Source organism: Lathamus discolor, chromosome 6 (assembly GCF_037157495.1).
Source record: "Lathamus discolor isolate bLatDis1 chromosome 6, bLatDis1.hap1, whole genome shotgun sequence".
In the NCBI taxonomy this organism is placed as follows: Eukaryota; Metazoa; Chordata; class Aves; order Psittaciformes; family Psittacidae; genus Lathamus; species Lathamus discolor.
Window position 1 is genome coordinate 84,363,556 of NC_088889.1, and position 18,755 is coordinate 84,382,310.

General features: G+C 43.9%; 1 protein-coding gene across 1 annotated transcript; it reads right to left on the reverse strand.

The window, feature by feature from the left end:
- Positions 1-626: 626 nt before the first annotated feature.
- Positions 627-9,246, reverse strand: LOC136017512 (ubiquitin carboxyl-terminal hydrolase 42-like). Its single transcript, XM_065685828.1, has 14 exons — positions 9,019-9,246; positions 8,114-8,314; positions 7,001-7,111; positions 6,750-6,852; positions 6,522-6,589; positions 6,311-6,381; positions 5,679-5,761; positions 4,921-5,032; positions 4,146-4,286; positions 3,844-3,944; positions 3,245-3,383; positions 1,819-2,550; positions 1,524-1,612; positions 627-1,254 (listed from the first exon to the last, which is right to left on the reverse strand). The coding sequence occupies exons 1-14, from the start codon at positions 9,218-9,220 to the stop codon at positions 627-629; spliced, it is 2,781 nt and encodes a 926-aa protein (XP_065541900.1). The 5' UTR covers positions 9,221-9,246.
- Between the last annotated feature and the right edge of the window lie 9,509 nt (positions 9,247-18,755).

An 18,755-nucleotide genomic window follows, 5' to 3' on the forward strand; every position in this document is an offset into this window, starting at 1 on the left:
AGAGTTGGCCACCTGCTGGCAAAAGCATTCACTAAAGCCAAACCAGTCCTAGTCATTGTCAATGTGAAACACAAGGCCATCCAAATCCTGAGGTCTGAGGGAAACATGCAGGTTAAAAATAGGAAAAGGGATGCAGTGTTTGATGTGTGTATGAAGTGTTATTTACTTTACCACAGGTGATGGCTTGCTGTGTGCCAGCTATTTTGCAGTAATTTCTGCACATCTGACTTCAGATGCAACAGACATAAGCCCTCAGATTAAATAACAGTAAGTCTTGGTTTGTACACAAATCCTTACAGGGGCTAATTGTGGAATATGTGGAGTTAAACATATGTAACTGTTGTAACCTAATCAAGAACAGTGCGCGGATGCGGTTCTGTCCTGGGTTCAGCAGGCTGGGCTTAAACCAGGACAGGTTCTTAACTTTGTGCTCCAGATCTAGCGTTCTAACGCTATTCAGCAACATCTTCCTACGTTTGCTTGACCAACCTAATGACCAGCCTAATGACCAACCCGCAGGCGGATTATTATTATAAATCACTTAGACACAATGGGAAAAAGACAGGCATGAGAAACATTCAGAGAAGAGTTAGGGAAAAAATTGCAGATTATGCTGGAATCCCTGTTTACCTGTAATCCGTCTCTTGATATTTATCATCTATCTTGCGGCGTTTCCTTTCCACTTCGCTTTCGCCTCCTTCTGTGTCACTGTATTTCCTCTTGCCAAGCCTCAGTTTCTTATTTTCCCAGAAAGCGTTGTCAAATTGTGCACGAGCTGAGGCAGGTGGAGGTGCGTGCCCTTCCCAAGAGTGTTTTTCAGACTGCTGCGGAGGTACTGAACAATGACGGAGGTTCCCTCTGTGGCTGCTCAAGTGATGCGCTCCTTCCTCTCTGCAGTGAGTGTTGTCAGCCCATCTGCTCTTGCAGGGATCATCCCGCTCTGATTTCGAGAATTGACTCCATTTGTCAAAGTCTTTGTCAGAATGAGTGTACTTCCTCTCTCTACCATTTCCTGTTCTACGAGCAGAGTCATAATCCTCGTAATATCTGCATTTTTCCCATCTCTGTGCTTCATCTTGACAGTATGTTTCCGGGCTCCAGGTTTTCTCTCCTTTGGAACGATAATACTTATTCCTGTCTTGTTCTGTTCTTTCTCTGCTTCGGGATCTATAATCAGAGTATTTTCCCCAGCTTTTGCCATTATTTGGACTGTTTCTTTCATTATGCGAAGGCCTGTATTGGCTCGCACGCATCCTAGGATGGAAAAAAGAGAACAGAGAAAGGATTCCAATGGTAAAAAATGGAAAACCATTCTGTGAAGAAACAGAAGCATTCCAGGAGGCATCTGCCTGTATTTAATATGACAATAACACATGCTCGGTGCTGACATCTGCAATCCTACATGTACAGTGTGGAATTTGCTGTACTAATTTAAAGCTTTCTATTAAATAGTACTAGCAGATGGGTAAAAGAATGATAAACTTGTATGAAATCTTGTTTTCATCAGAGTATACTCAATTTACCTTGTTTTCTCTGACAACCTGTTCAGGTGGTTGCAGGCCAGGGATTCTAAGATTATTTCTTGAGGAATCGGTGACTCAGCTACAGGTATCTACAATTAAAACATAGACGTTAACAAACTAACAAACAAACAACAAAAAAACAAATGTAGAAAACTAATGGGACAGTAGCACAAAGTGTTAATGAGGAAATCTGTGCTGTGTGTTTTCACAGTATTTCACATGAATTAGGAACATTCCTCCTGAATACTAAACACGTCATAGGTGAGAAGTTCTAGATGGAGCATACATAACTTGCTCGTAAAAGCAATCCATTTGTTTTAGCAAAGAAAATCTCAGAAGGTTTAGCAGGTTGGACTTGGCAAGCAAAATCATCAAGTTTCTGTCCCTTTTGTTTAAATCCAATATCTAAACTAATAGCACCATTTAGTGAATCATTTTGTGGCAGCTCATGATGGGATCTCTCTTCTTCAGCACTCTCACAGAAAGAATGGGAATTCTGCAATGTGCCAACCACCTTCCCCATTACAATTCCATATGAAGATATGCTGCAATTCCTTTTCAACACGCCATTCGACTCCACAGACTTTCCTGAAGACTCTGCACTGGAAGGGACTAGAGCATCGGAGCCGACTGAAGGACTTACATTCACTGCTGGCTCTACAAACATTTCATCAGGAACTTCCTGTTTGGAAATGTTAGCAGCAACTGCCACTGTAGATGCATTTGAGGAAGACTCTGCTCTGAGAGAACCTGTAATTGTGGAGGAAGGAACGGCCTTGCTGAGATCCTCATTCTCCAAAGCACTGGTAACACAGCCAGGTTGTGACACAGTCTGAAGCTCAGGCAATTTGTTAGGAATACTGATAGTGATCTTCTGGGCTTTCGATGGATCCGTAGATGAAGGCCTGGTCATTTCCACGTTTCGAATGCAAGCAGTTGGTGGAGCTGAAGATGGCTTGTTTATGGTCATACCAAGAGGATTTGTATCTCCTTTTAGGGGTCCATTTCCATTTACACAACTTGATTTCTGTATTGAAAAAGAAAAGATTGCAAGATGAATATGTGCAATTACACAGCACTTATTAAAACATTAAATTCTCCTACTAAATATTTCTAAAAATTGCCTCACCACCTAAGAAGATAAACACCTCACTTCCAATATAAACCTAAGTCCAACAAGTGTATTTAATTCCTGCTGCTTTTGGTTTACTGCATCTTGGTATCAAATGAGCCTCATTTTTTGAAACCCACTCAAACAACTTAACATTGACTACAGCTCTTCCCAAATATGTTTATTTTCCCCTTTAAACATTCCCTGGAAACACTGCAATAATTGCTCTGCTACTCAGGACCAAGAAAAATCTTTCTCACTGTCTCAGCTAAAGCAACACTGACGGAGAGTGATATTTAATTATTATTACTACTGCTATTGTTCTTATCATCATCATCATCAAGAATTAATAGACTCCTTCAAGTGTCTCAAAAGCGTAGCTGTCAGTGCTTTAGAAAGCACTTTGAGTTGGAAGTATAATGAAGTAGCATGGCTGCACAGTTTAGGATTAGCCACTGTTTCAATAATTCTGGCTGTCGCATGACGGTTGTGAAGAAAGCTGTAGTGTGGGAGGGAAAATAGAACTCGATGCTATAAAACAATACCCCCCACACATCAAAAGAAAACAACATTATCAATTTGGTGTCATTATTTACTCCCTGCAAATTACCTTAACCATATGAGGAGGAAGTCGTGGTCCCGTAAATCCAGCCTGCTTACTCTTAGGCCCCCGCTGACCAAGGAATGAACGGGCATAAGACGGTGCTGGTAAGGAAAGCCCACATTCTCCAAGTGTCAAATCATAGCGCCTTGGGAAAAAAGCAGTGATCTCAGTTTAGAGTTTTTCTTTCAGTCTATTCTTGGATTAAAACCCCAACTATAATTTTAAAGGAACAGATGATGTGACACAGAAGACATATATAAAAGACTCAACCAAGACTACAAAGTAAGAAATAGACAATGGTCTCCCTACAATGACTGTGCTTGTCAGAGCAACAACTCCCCCTTACACCTTCTATGGCGTAATTTCTCCTCTTCTATATTAGACAGCTACATAGAGCAGATGTAGAGCAATATGCACAAGCTCACCAGTTTAAGGGCAAACAATGAAAGACAGTAAATGACAGCGGTAAGTTCAGGTTAGACAGAACTGAATTACACAAACAGTAAACTTTGCCTAGGACAGAAAGAAAAACACTTGGAAAGAAAGAAAAGTATCAGTAACAGGAAAGTAAATATATTCTGAACAGAGTCAGTAGTTGGTATTACCTGATATAAAAAAGTAAATAAGCTTGCTGATTGAGAACTGTTTTGATATCAGAACGCTCCACTATGGCATCATTCATTCGATACCAAAATCCATTGCCGGCCTGCAAATAAAAGACAGTGATACCTTCAGACAAAATGCATGTTGTCGAAATGACATCACAGGCGGAACACTACAGCACAAAACGTACCAAACAGATCGAACAGAACACATCATTCAACCTTTCTCCATCAAAATGGTGGCTGCCAGTAACATTCATTTTCTTTGTTTATTTTACCCTGTTGGAAATCAAGCCGATACCCACCTTTATGAAGCAGATATAGTGTCCTGCATTACAGCTGAAACCAGAATGAACAAGAACTGCATATAAAGAATAGATGAGTGGTTCTCCCGTTGACTGGGACATATATGCTCGGAGATCCAAATATTCAGGGTAGTTTACGTGCTAAAAGAAAACAGGAAGATTCAAATATTACCCTGAAACGCTTCATGGAACAGCCTGAGGAAAACCCTTCTAAGAACACAGGCTAGGATCACACAAATATATTCTTCATTCATTTAAAAATACCTATTCTCAGAAACAACATTTAATAATTTAAGCTGCAGAGAACTGTTTTCTACAGAATTAGCTCTAAGAGTGACGTCTACTCTTAGGGTTACCGTAAGCCATAGTTGCTAGATTGACGCTTCTTAGACAATTGTTATTATAGTTACAGCCTGCAAACACTAACAACTTTTAAATCAGAGAATCACAGAACAGTTAGGGTCAGAAAGGACCTTAAGATCATCTAGTTCCAACCCCCCTGCCATGGGCAGGGACACCTCCCACTAAACCATGCCACCCAAGGCTCTGTCCAACCTGATCTTTAACACCGCCAGGGATGGAGCATTCACAACTTCCCTGGGCAACCCATTCCAGTGCCTCACCACCCTAACCACCCTAACCCTAATTTCTTCCTTATATCCAATCTAAACACCCCCTCTTTAAAATGATCTTTTCTTGGGGAAATCTCCCATTCCAAGGAGATAAAGAACATAGATATACAGAAGATAAAGCTGCTTTACAGCTGCAAATATACCTTGCTGATCTTGCCACCACTAAAATCTGCAAATCTTTTCAGCGACATGATAAGAACTTTGGAGGAACGATGTATTGTGAACGTCTTGGAGGCAGGTACCATGTTTGTGCACCTTAAAAGCAAGCACAGACAAATGTTTAACAGCAAATTCTTCCCCCTCCCAAAATTCAAACAAGTTTACGTCTCTCACGCAGGCTTATGAACCCATACGCCGCACTTTGGGTTTGTTAACAGACAGAAGGTAACAGCATGTAAGCGGACAGCTCTACAAAACAAAGGTCTTAGAACATTCTCTTTTCATAGCCAAGCAAACATCTGAGCATCTATCCTAATGACAAAAAGGAGAGACTTCCCAACAATTCAGCACGAGAACCGTGCAAGACATTTTTTAGCGAGTCATTAGAGGCTGCTCATGTTAATGACCACCGTTCACATGCACTGAGACCCAATCCCAGTTTCTTCCACAGGGAACACTAGGACCTTCAACGAGCTGATGTTGCCTCCCACCCCAAATCGTTGTCCTTAGCTCCGTGCTTCAGCTCACCACTACTTAGCAGACACCCCCTTTAACTTCTGGCCAGATGAACATTTCTGTGTGCAACCTCACAATTACGAAGGCTAATAAACCCCAGTGCAGGTGGCAGTAGGAATAAAAGTCTAATAGGAGCTAATGGCCGCAATTCTTCTCTTTCCAGATATTCATGTGATAACATGAAATGCGTTCTCTTGGACTCAGATGGAATTAGTAAGAATCTTACTTGCTGCACTTATAGCTGTTTTCTCCACCCAGTTGTTCAGGTTTCACAAATTGTTCCAGCGCCTTGGTGACAGACGTAACGGTCTGGATGAATAAGAAAGTAGAGCACTAAGTCACTGGAAATGCAAAATTTCAAACACTTCCTGCTAGTTAACGAGAGAACCTTGCTAGCGCATCCTCAACTGACCTACTGTCAACCGACAACCACTGTGAAGGAGGCAGAAACCTCAGAGTACGCTGAGCATTTACCTCCTGTGGAAATGATGCTATTTTGAAATAAGAAAATAAAGTCTGCAGTGCCACAGACAGCATCTGTACTATGCTATGGCATCAATAATGAGAACGATCAAACCCATCAGCCTAACGATAGATGTATAGATGCTGAAGCAGAATAATCGAGTAGTCTGAGAGTATAGGCGTTTGTCTAGATGTAATTACTGTTTTTACAGCTTAAACCCACTGCAGACAGGGAGAGCACCTAGATGCCTTCCACACAAGGCCAAAGTCCAATCCACTCCCACCCAACGCCAAGCTCTTTCCTTTTAGCAGTATATATTTTTAAGTAAAATGCCTTTATTTGGAAAGCTCTACAGGTCCTTCTACAGCTCGACCCGTATTCACAAAACACCTTACCTCTATATCCAGAGTAATACTGAGGAATGGTTCGTGCCTATCTGAAACGGCTTGGCAGTTCAAGCATTTTACTGGAATCAAAATACAAATGCTTAGCACTGACTGGACAAATTGAAAGTCTTCATACATTTTACTTTAGTCAAAGTACAGAGGCCTTTACTACAAACAGACACAGGCCAGTTCAAAGGACAGGAAGATTTTTAACAAGTACCTCGGGATCTTAGGTATCCTCCAAATATTTGATAAATAAGTGTGGTGGCGTGAGAAGATGTGTCCCATCTGGAAAGAAATGGTAAATCAGACCTCAGATGATGCGAGGCTCCGAGTTAACTCTTCAAACAGTTTTTACCAAGGACATTCGTTTTAATGTACTGTAGTAAAGAAAGGAGTAAAAGGGGCTAGAGAACATCTAAAAGTGAAATGATTTGTTTACGCGTACGTGGTTCCTCCATTCAAGCAAGCTCTCTGCAAAGCATCAACAGTGAAGGACAAGAATTCATGTGCATCCTCTTGACTGCCGTAACAGAAATGTTTTCCTATTCCTAATAAAAAAGAAGGTGGTTATATTTCTCTCATAGAAACTGAAAGAAAACTCACGTTTCTAAAAGTACCAAAATCATTTCTATGCATCAGATAGTGCTTTGAAAAGTTACCAAATATATCAAAAGAGAACCATCTGAAATTACTTACTTTTAAGGCCATTGATAACAGCTATAGGTTTGAAAGCATTATTAGAGAAACACAGGGCCTGGTTAATGTGAGCTTCCAATGTACACATCATACAGAAGTCTTTTTCGTGACCTGAAGAGTGAAAGAAGCAACACAGTCTAGTCAAATAAGCATTGCTACCAAAAAAGAACAAAACCAAAAACTAGTATCCGTGACAAACACTATTGAAATTGATGACACAGCGCTAAGAGAGAATGTGTGTGATTTTCAGGATACTGCTGTTAGGTGAGCTACGTGACACAGAGCTAAGAACCCTCTGGGAGAAAGGAAAGATGAAAGGAAGGTATGTGTAAGTATTTCTGCCCTCCCTTTTGCGACAGGGTTCTTAACTGGACACATTTCTATCTATGTCAAAAAAACACAGTTAAATTTCTAGGAATAAACACTAAGATGCCAAACCAAAAAGCACGCATGTACCTTTGTCAAAATAGACCTAGAAGGATATGCAAAGAGGCTCCAATGGCAAATCAGTTCAAGCGTAGAATGGAAATGCAAAGAACACAAATTCAAAGGTTCAAAAAAGACAAACTTTTAACTAGAATAAAACCAGTCAAAATTTTAATACTGCCCCACACAAATTTCCATTTCAGGTCAGCGGAAATTAGCTCAGAGTACTTTCTAGGGTGCGATCTTTTTTAATGGGTCAATAGTGAACGTGTCATTTATTGCAGTATTAGCACATTATGGTATCTAGGCTGCAGAGACAAAGAATCCACGATGCCAACATCCTAAATTTTACCACCTTTCTACCAGCAGGAAATCCAAATGTCAAATGTTCACCAAATGCCTTCCTTTACAACGTACTTCATTATTCACACAAAGCAAGAAATGGTCTTTATTTGCAATTTTACCATTGTGCATTGAATGGACAAATGCACTTTATATACCATTCCGAGCTTTCTGTTAAAGAATCACGGAATCACAGAATCATTTAGGTTGAAAAAGACCACGAAGATGGCGTTCAAAGCCGGCTTCTACAGGTAAAACGGGAAAGCCACGCGTTTTCTCCACAGAATCACTCTTGTTCTTTCACCTTTGCCCAACATATTTATAATAATGCTAGAAAGGACTCACATGACTTGCTGTGTTCAAGAGACAGCATGTAACTGGCCAGAGGAGGTGTGTACGTCAAACATTGTAGAGTAGCATTAAGGAAACACGTATTGCCCAGGTTCTCCAGTCCAACTCCAACATTCAGTGGCTGTTGCCAATCCATGCAGATTTTCTCAGGTGGAAAAAGAATTTTACGTGGTGGGGCAATTCCATCGTTAACAACTGCAAGAAAAATCAGATTTCAAAAAATATTTACTGTTTCTCTTTGAAAAAGGATGTTTAAAAGGTAGCATTCTGCAGGAGCACCCAGAAGAGCCAGGTCTGCTCCGCCACGCAAACCCACGAGATGAACAGCTTAAACACGGCCACTTGAATTTGGAGGTCAGCACACAGTTTTGAACTATGGTTTATTTATCCGTTTCAGTTCTTCCAGTACAAGACAAACTACCACTCTGGTCTTTTTCCTTATTGTAACTTAATTGACATTTGTAATTCTATGCTAATAAACGTAAGAACAAGGACGGAAAAGTAAGCGAGTAACTAGCAGAGCAGGTAACCCTACAGATACCAGACCTCTTCCTGAGCAGGGTTAGCATGCAGAGACTTGTGAAGAATGGAAGCCATAAAGACAAAGGTGAAATGTACTTTTCTCTGCACAGCACAGAAGACCTGGCTAAGTCTGTGTACTATAAAAACCTCCTCAAAACCGATCGTTACAAGTAGATTTTTAAACAGATAAAACTACAGGTTTTCCAACGCCACTGCCTGCAGTTGCCTTAGGGGACTCACAAAATTGCAGCCTAGTGCTGAAGGCTTTATTCGTCACAACCCCGTCTTATATCAGTGCAACAAACGAGAACTGCGTTTTCTAACTTTTAGGGTTTTTGTTCTGAAGAAAAGGGGGGAAGGACAGAAGACACACTTACTTAGCTCTTCCCGGCCAAAAGGCTTAGGCTTCTCAGAGGTTCTAGAATAAATAGAACCTCTCGGTACTTTCTCTGGAGCTTCCTCAGGTTGTACTCGGCCCAAGTTTGCAGTGCATGCTGTTCTTTTCTTGGCAGGACATTTGTTGGGCCACCTGAATGATACCTCTTTAAACACTGAAGGTATTCTCTTCTTTAAAGTCATTGCTGGTATCTGTAACAGAGGTAAAATTTTTTGTTGACTTCAGAATATCAAGAAGCATTCCAGAAGGAAATTCTGTCACTCACTATCAAAGAAATAACTTGAAGAACTAAATAGCTGGTAAGAAATATTAAAAAAAAAAACCAAACGACAACAACCAAACTCAAACCCCACTCACAAAACTGAATGTAACTGGGGAGTAGCGATTACGCATTTGTCTCATGACAAAACAAACATTTGCAGCAGTGACTGCAAAACAATAACGTACACAAAAACACCCAGTTAGAAATAAGGAGCAATACAAAACTACTACAGGTAGACATGAAGGCACTTGTACGTCTCTAAATTGCAAACGACACTTCCACAATGCAACACTACCGTAAGAAAAAAAACCCAAACCAAATCAGCAACAAAAAAGTAAAACCAACCACCCAAAAATCCTAAAAAGCCCACCAAAACCCAAACACACACACACAAATTCGAAGTAAGGAACACCCCGCGCACGCACGCACACACACACACACACACACACACACACACGCCACGCTTGTTCACTTTCATCAGAAATAATCCAGCCGCCAACCCAGCAAACCCGCAGTTAATTATCCCTTTAACCTTAGCGGGAAGCAAAGGGGTCCGAGTTTGTCAGCTCCGGGACCGGGGTGTCCGTCCGCCCAGGGGTTTCTCTGCTCTCCCGAGGCGCGGCTGCCCAGTGTTTCACCGGGGTCTGAGGGTCTGCTTGTTCCGGGTCGCAAGATAAGCTCTCAAAGTCGGTTGACGTCATAGTACCCGTTCCAAATGGAACTGTCCGGCCTTCCGTCACCAGCGCTAAGCCTGCAGCACCTACCCGCTCACCCCCCGCTCTGCCTTTCCGACAGGTTTTGGTCCCGAAAAGCATTGTGGCACCGCTGCTCTCACGGACCGGCACGGCACGCAGCACGTCCGCGCTCGGGAGCGGCAAGAGCCCAAACACAGCCAAACCAAAGCGACCCTGACGCGGAAGGCGAGGGCAGAGCGCGGCTCCGAGGGATCCCTCGCTTCACCTCGCCTCGCCCTTCTCCCTCCACCTCACGCTACGACCCAGCCCCGCTCGCCACTTCCGACCCGCGGCAACCACTGCGCGGGGACAGCCGCAAGGCCGCGCCGCCTCGGCGCCCTCCCGCCCCGCCCCGCCCCGCCCCGGGTGTCGCTTGCCGGGCTCGCACGTCGAGGACCGTCCGGAAGCAGGACCGCAGCAGCGAGCAGCCTAGGGCGACTCTGCGCTCATGGCAACTAACGGACGGGACGTGAGGACGGCGGGAAGTGGAACCCTTCGAAGCGTTCGATTCCCCGCGGGTGGCGGCAGGCCCCGCCAGGAGCCGCCGCCGCCTGCTCGCCAAGCAAGGAACAACGCCGCTCATGCCTCGGGAGCTGCCGTTTTTACCACGATGCTTTTCTCCTCCCAGTGCACGTACTGTTCTTAAGGGAAAGCCCCAAATTCCATGCTGGAAGCGCAGGGTGGCTTCTTCGGGCTGCTTCTGGTAGCAGGCAGTTTTTCACAAACTTGTTGAACCTGAGCCGTGCCTACTGTGCCAGTGACCGCTTTGGAGACCCGGTGCTTTATCAAAGCCATTTTGCTTGCTGGAGTTGCAGAGCAGCTCGGGATACAGCACAGGGAAACGTGTCGTCCTGGCAAAGCCACAGACTTCCCAAGGTGATGTGTGTCAAATCCGCTTCTGACTGTCAAGGAGAGGCTGTTTGGTTGTTCCAGGCTTGCTGATGGGCCTTGTTTTGCATGGGGTGTCATCCTGCCAGTGTTCTGCTTTATTGCATGTTTGCGATAAAGGCTGAGAGGAAAAGTACAAAGTAAATGTTTCTACACCTCAGATTTTCCCCAGTGTGTGGAATTGTGGTCTACTTGGATGACTGTTCAGATACAAGTACTTTCAAGGGAGTGAAACTCAACCAGCGGAGGAACAATCCTTGAAGAAGTGTCAGTGTGGAGATACCTTGGCTTAATGGAACACATTTAGACTCTTTCTAGAAATGATTTTGAGTCGTATGTCCTGCGTTTGCAAAGCAGCGCGATCTCAGAGCTGCTCACTTCACCTGTTTCGAGTCTTCTGTTCCGCAGCTTCAGGTTTTGTTTTTGAGAAACGCATACATCAGTTTGAGCTCTGTACAAGTAGAGTTGTAATGCAAATAAGCCAGAATCAGTGGTACCAATGTGCGCAAGGGTGTGAAAAGCAGCCAATAAAGTGTTTCTGGAGAAATGTGAGACTACAGAAGCATTAATAAGCCATGAAGCACTTTTGCACCAGTTCTTCCCTTCTGAAAACCTGTTTATTTAACCAGGTGAGGATGCCTGCCTAGAAGCATGAAGGAAATGCCTTGGGGGTTAATATGCTGTAGTTAGATGAAGTTCTTCTCTCCGGCAGGAATAACTACTGAGAGTAATGTATGACTAAGGCTATTGTAGCAGGAAATGTAGTATTTCTTAGCATTAAAATGCAACATCTTAATCAGCTATTTGTGGTGCTCAATATATCTCTTTAACTTACCAAAGCAAATGGAATAGTGTTCTTGTGTGTGATGGTACTTCATTCCAAATGCTCTTTGTAGGAGGATTAAGAGGGAGTGAAACTGGCCCAAACTTTCCACTGGCCACAAGGCCAGTAAAACAAAGTGGCTTGTGAAAACGTCAGGCAATTAGGTACTACCCATGCAGGTGAAGAACAAACTCTCAACCTTTTTTTCCCTTTTACTATTGGGCTTTAAGTCCAAGGGTAGCTACTCAGACAGACTGGCTGCTCAGTGGCCTAAAGCAGCATCTGTTAGAGGTTGGCCATGCTGAGGAAAAGCCCTCCGGGGACGACAAACTTCTCCCTTCCTGCTTCACTGAAACTCGTGTAGTTCTTCTGCTCCTTGTTTTCAGTGCTGCCCTTTGTGGCTGCATGGATCAGTCCATGGCAAATGGTAGGGCTGTGTTTCCACCCCTGGGGCAGTCAGTTCCAAGTGTACTGGACGCCCCTCCAAGTAAAAGCAAACTGGCCTGCACTCTGCTGTCAAAGGAATGGAGAAAAATGCATTGGCAATATCAGTCGTGGCATACTGATACAGGGTTAATGAAATGTACAATGTATATCAAAATCATTTTGTGAATCGATAGAAAGAACATGGATAGCTCTGTCATAAATAATATAGTAAAAGAATTTACTTACTTTATAGAAAAGGGGGGATTGATACAGGGTTAATGAAATGTACAAAGGAAAATACAGGGGATTGTATAAGAGAGTTAGAAGAATCCCTTGCTTAAACAAAAGTATTGTCTGCTGTAAACACCTATCATGCTTACCAAGCGAACAAGGCACAGACTACTGATAAGGGGAGGAGACAGAGGCCTGATTCTACCGATAAGCAACTATTGACAAGGAAATGCGAATGTCTGGGTCTATTGATAAGGGGGAGAAGCTGATGATTTATGGATGAGGTACAGACTAAACCCTAAAGCCATGTGCGAAGATTAAAAGGTGAAAAGTTTAAGAAGAGGAAGACTCATTTACTTCATCTTGAGGACCCCTGCCCACAGGAGGAAGACTCATTTACTTCATCTTGAGACCCCTGCCCATGACCAGAGGGGTCACTGCGCAGGCGCAAAGGACCTTCTAGCTCATGATAATACGAAGCGGGGACAGATACTAAATATGTATAGGCGTATCAGTAATGTAATGCATATGTGTGCCATGAGGGAATGAATGTAAAGGAAAAACGACCCTGGGTGTGCATACTTTGGAGGAACGATCCCCATGCACCTCAGCGCTGAATAAAGCATACCTACTTTACAACTTTAACGAGTTGTGGAGTCAATCCGCGTATCAATACCACTTGGCTGCCTTTGACTCTAATTCATACTGAAGTTCTAGCATGTCCGCTACGGCAGCACTCAATGGCGGTGTGACTTCATTCAGGCCACGATAGTTTACTATTAGTCTCCACTCTCCATTAGACTTTCACACTGGACATATAAGGGTATTAAAAGGTGAGTGGATCCTACTGATCCCTCCTGGGCTCCCCAGTCTATGGATCAGCTTATGTATGGGAATCAGGGAGTCTCGGTGCGATAGTGCCACTGGTGCACCATTGTTGTCACGACTGTCACTTGTTGTTTGACCTTCATCAGCCTTACAACAGAAGGATCCTCTGAGAGACCAGGCAAGATGGACAGCTGCTTAGTTTCCTCAGTCTCCAAAGTAGCGATGCCAAAAGCCCATCAGTACCCTTTTGGATCTTTGAAGTACCCTCTCCTGAGGTAGTCTTATGCCGAGCATGCACGGAGCCTCTGGACCACTCACGATGGGGTACTTTTGCCATTTCCTCCCAGTCAGACTGATTTCAGCCTCCAGTACAGCCAACTCTTGGGATCCCCCTGTCACTCCAGAAATATAGATCGGTTCCACCCCTTGACAGCTTGAGGGCATCAGGCACACAGGGAACTGGTGTCTACTAGGGCCTTATACTTCTCCCTTCGTGCTGCGCTGAAACTCGTGTAGTTCCTCCGCTCCTTGTTTTCAGTGCTGGCCTTTGCGGCTGCAGGGGCCAGAAAGAGCCAGGCAGGTGGCTTCACTCAGCGCCTGAGCTGTGTGGCCACTAACAAGTCCCCAGATACTTATCTTCTCTGGGTCACAGTGACAGCATCATCTCCCCTACCACTGAAAGGAAGATCTAATTTATTGCGTATCAAATACACTCTGAAAGCTGTCAATTCACACGACACGTTGCATGTTAGATAAGTCCAGTAAAAATCCACTTGAACTTTGCTGTATTTACCTACTGTATCAATTTTACATGCTATATATTTACAGTAGGGCAAGTGCTTTTTACCTTTAAAAGAGCAAAGATGAAACTTTAGACATCTCTGAACAACACGGCTTGGATAAACCAGAAAGATTATTCAGATGCCCTGTGTTTCCTACAGGTTCCCCACTCACTGGTCTCCTGATGCAGGACCAGTGAAGAAGAAGTGTGTCACAGTCTGATAGCATTTAATAATAAAAATTAAAATCACCGTATGAATTTGTCTTTAGCTAGCCACTTTAGAGAGACAAAACCAGACAACTGAGACTTTGGACAAGGGACAGTATATTAACAAAATGTAGTTAAAACATACGGAAGAGTATCAGAGATCGTCTTGAGAAATACGTTCAAATCTGCGTATTTGTTGTTTCATAAAGCTGAGAACCAGATGATTTTCTTACAGATCTTGACTATAACTCGTATGTGAAGTACATTAGTTCCTAGTGTCCGACAGAACAGGAAAGAAAATGATGCTCTTACAAAAAATTCTACTTGTGAAATTTTAAGTAAGCCTTTAAATGAAATATACAGACCGTCAGTTGCAATCTTTGTAATCCCTGGTTGCTCTTGCACCAGGTGTCTAACTTGGAGTAACATTACACGAATAACATCAAGTCAGCCGGAGTCTGGAACAAGCAGCATTTGAGATGGTCTATTGCTGGCCCTTATCTCACACTTGTGAGATATTAATGCGGTAATTTACTATGTTCAGCAGTTTTAAGACGTTTCCACCCTTCTGGATTAGAAGTGTATCTTAAAAAACAAAGTCTCAAGTTCAAAACTAAAAGAAAGTCCTGCATGGTAAAATCGTGTAGAGAAATGTTAAGCACCACTTATGAGTGGATTTTGTCTCGATGGTAAATGTTTCAGTAATAAATTCTAAGTTTTGATGGTCAATATTGGTAATGTCAAGTTCCATGTAAAGAGTCGTGTCTTTTGAAGGTAAAGAGTGGGTTTTGATGGTAAAAAGGCAGTTTTGAGGGTAAAAAGTGGGTTTTAAGGGTAAGAAGTAGTTGGTTTTGTTGGTAGGTTTGCGTTGGACGTTGAAGGCTTCCATCAGTGAGCTTTGCATCTGAAAGAAAAAAGAGCAATGTCACTCCTTGTCATGACGTTCAACATCAAACCATGTCTCAGTGGTTTGGTTTCTGAAAGAGGTCTCAAGCCTGCACACAGCACTGTCTGCTCAGTGACTACAGGATCCGACAACTCGAGAAGGTGGCTTCCTCACATCCAAACTGACTGCATTTTGGATCTATGCCAAGGTGGGCGAACTGTACACAGTATTAGGACAAAGCTACCTCCTTTCATAGCAAGTGGTAGACTTAGGTAAATTTAGGTGAGGTTTTGTCTAGACAGCATCCTTGTTTTACCAACAGTCTTGTGTTCAAGCTCACCAAATCTTACCCACTAAGCCGTCAGAAGCCTTCAGAAACTTGCTAGGGAGAACGTGTAGGAACGTAGGACAGCAACTGCTTTAAAGCTGCTCCTTCATCCATCCCACCTCCATTTTCCTTAAATCACACGTTATCACAAGCCCTTTCCATCCTTGTTAATTTACTGGGGAGTCCTGGTGAAAAGGCACAACCTAACAATTCCTTCTCAGCTGTTGTCTGTCCCTAGCCTGTTAGAGAGGTTCCGGGCTCTTTAAAAGCACACTGCTGCAGTGGCCTTTTTTGAGAGAGATTCCATTATCCAGAAATTCCTACTTGAGACCCATTTATTTAATACTTTTAAAGACGGACCTTCCACAAGAGGAAGTTCCTGAACATCTATGGACTTGAGGAAATACTAAAATTCTCCAGACATAACAAATTGCTTTTCACAGCCCTCATATCCCACTTGTGTTGCAAGCAGCGGATCAAAGTGGGGTTCTGCCACTGTGTTAATCGGTTAACATTTCACCCACATGGATAGTGCACTAATCTTAATGGCCCTGACCAGTGTAGTGGGGTGCAAGACGTTTACTTTCTTCCTACACATCTGTCTGGTTTAGAAAAAAGTTTGCAGAATAATGCAATGTAAGTTCTAAACAAGCTCTTGAGTACCGCTGACCAATTTGTTAGGGTTCCAGGTAGCCGGTCAGTAATACTGTGTAATTCCTTACAATACTTTGTCGAAGGCTCCCAAGTGACTGAGCCACCCGGGAGCCCACCAATTTGTTTACAAATTATTCATTAGATTTCCTGGAATTATCATATTCGCTTTACCCTATTTGAGGGGTCTCTGGTGGTCTCCTATAGTCTGCCTCACTGTGGCCATTGATTAACCTCTGTGCTTGTGTACCTGAATGACAGCTTTTCAAATACTGAAGATGTTCTCCTCATTGTAGTCATTGTCTGTAACAGAAGCAATATTTTTTGACTTAAGAATATCAAGAAGCATTCCAGAAGGAAATTCTGTCACTCACTATCAAAGAAATAATTTGAAGAACTAAATAGCTGGTAAGAAATATTAAAACAAACCCCAAACGACAACAACCAAGCTAAAAACCCCACTCACAAAACTGAATGTAACTGGGGAGTAGCGATTACGCATTTGTCTCATGACAAAACAAACATTTGCAGCAGTGATTGTATAACAATACCGTACACAAAAAGACCTACGTAGAAATAAGGAGCAATGCAAAGCTACTACTGGTAGGCATGAAGGCACTTCTATGTCTCTAAATTGCAAACTACATTTCCACACTGCAACACTACCGTAAGAAAAAATATCCAAACCGATTACAAAAAAAGAAAAGAAAAAAGAGGAACATCCCGAACACAAACACGCCGCACTCGTGTACTGTCATAAAAGAGAATCCAGCTGCCAAGCTGGGAAACTCGCAGTTATTCCAGCTAAGGAAGATCTTAACGGGAAGCCAGTTAGGTACACGAAGGGGAGAGGCACTCGAAGCTCTCATTCCCCGCTGCCGCAGCCCAGCAACGCTTCCTGGCACTACTGGCGACCCCGAGATCGGGGACCGCGAGTTGTACGGAGCAGCGAGAGCGGCCCCGGGGCCTGCGTCTCTCCGCACCTGGGCCGGGTCTGTGTCCGCCCAGGGGCGTGTGCCCGGTGTTTCACCGCGGTCTGAGGGTCTGCCTCTCCCTTCCGTCCCCAGCGCCAAGCATCAAGCACCTACCCGCTCACCCGCTGCTCTGCCCGTCCGAGGGGTTTTGGTCCCTAAAAGCGTTGTGGCACCGCTGCTCTCACGGACCGGCGCGGCACGGCTTCACATCTCCTCGTCCTTCTCACTCCACCTCACGCTCCGACCCAGCCCCGCTCGGTAATTCCGGCCCGCGGCAACCGGTGCTGCGGGGGCAGGGGTAGCGCCGCGTCGCCTCAGCCCCCTCCCGCCCCGTCCCGGTCCCGCCTGTCCAGCCCGTGGTGGCGGCGGTGGCGGCGGCCGTGCTGGCTCCGTCCGCCCCGTACTGGGCACGTTCCCCAGCCCCGCCCCGCTGGGGAGTCCCGCTCCTCCGCTGCCCGTCAGGCAGGACGGCAGCGGCCGGGTGCCCAACCAGCGCCAAAGCGGCCGCCGGAGCTGAGCTGAGCCGAGCTGAGCCGAGCTGAGCCGGCCGCTCCCGCCGCTCTCTTTCCCTTCCTTTTGCCGTGCCGGCTCCGCTCAGCATCTGAACTGCGTGGCCGCTTCCATCAGCCACGGTGCCAGTGCAGTGCAGGCAGAGAAGTGTACAGAAAACTTCAGCTCAGCCGGACTGACTTAAAATTGACACTATTCTGACAAAATAAGCTCCGTGTTGCTTCACATTTTGAACCGCTTTAAACTGGTACAAAACCGAACCTCTGTCAACTGAGCAGCATTTATAATGCTTTCTAGAGGAAAACAATGCATAGTTTTAACATTTACTACATACCTATGTGGATATGCTGGCTGGAAAAGCTTGGTCTCTTGTAGACCAAATCCTACAAACTAAGACTTGTGGCTTACAAGATCCATTTCCATAGTTTCTTGTAAAATGTTTCTAGCTACAGTTTGAATATAAAAATGTAAATGCTGCACAGATAGGGACTGATTTAAGTATTAGTTGGTGTACACAAGTGATTTGCATGACATAACTCTGTATCAACCGTTGTTAAAAATGTGGTGTTCGATGTAAATCCACTGCAATAGTAACATTTTCATTTATCAGGAGGACCTGTTGATTCAGCCTGGGGAATTCCTCTAAAGTGTGAAACTCGACTGTTGCATAGCTCCTTATTTACCAAGAATACATGGGAGGTGCGTGCTGATTTACTTGTTTAAGAGGTTAAGATCTGATTTTGCAACTGCTCTTGTAAGTAAAAGGCCTCTTTGCCTACCTTTAAGCACACTGATTTAAATTGACAGGTTGAATTTTTCAGAGAGAAAACTCCTCAGCTGCAAAATCAGTTGTTTTCGTAAGGCTGAACACTCATAGCTGTGCTGCTATAAATGTTACTCCGGTAAGAGCTGGTTTCCCACCCTAAATTAAGGAGGAATTTTGTCCATTGCTTTCCATGAGCTTCAACCAAATGTAAGGCAAGTAGGGGGACAACTCAGATCGCTTCTCCTCAAGTCGATTAATTAGACCAGACAGATTAGTCAGATGAACTTTATTTCATAGAGGTTCCCACTCACTGGTCTCCTGATGCAGGACCAGCGAATATGAAGTGCACCACAGTTTGTTAGCATTTAATAATAAAAATTAAAATCACAGTATAAATTTGTCTTTAACTAGCCCCTTTAGAG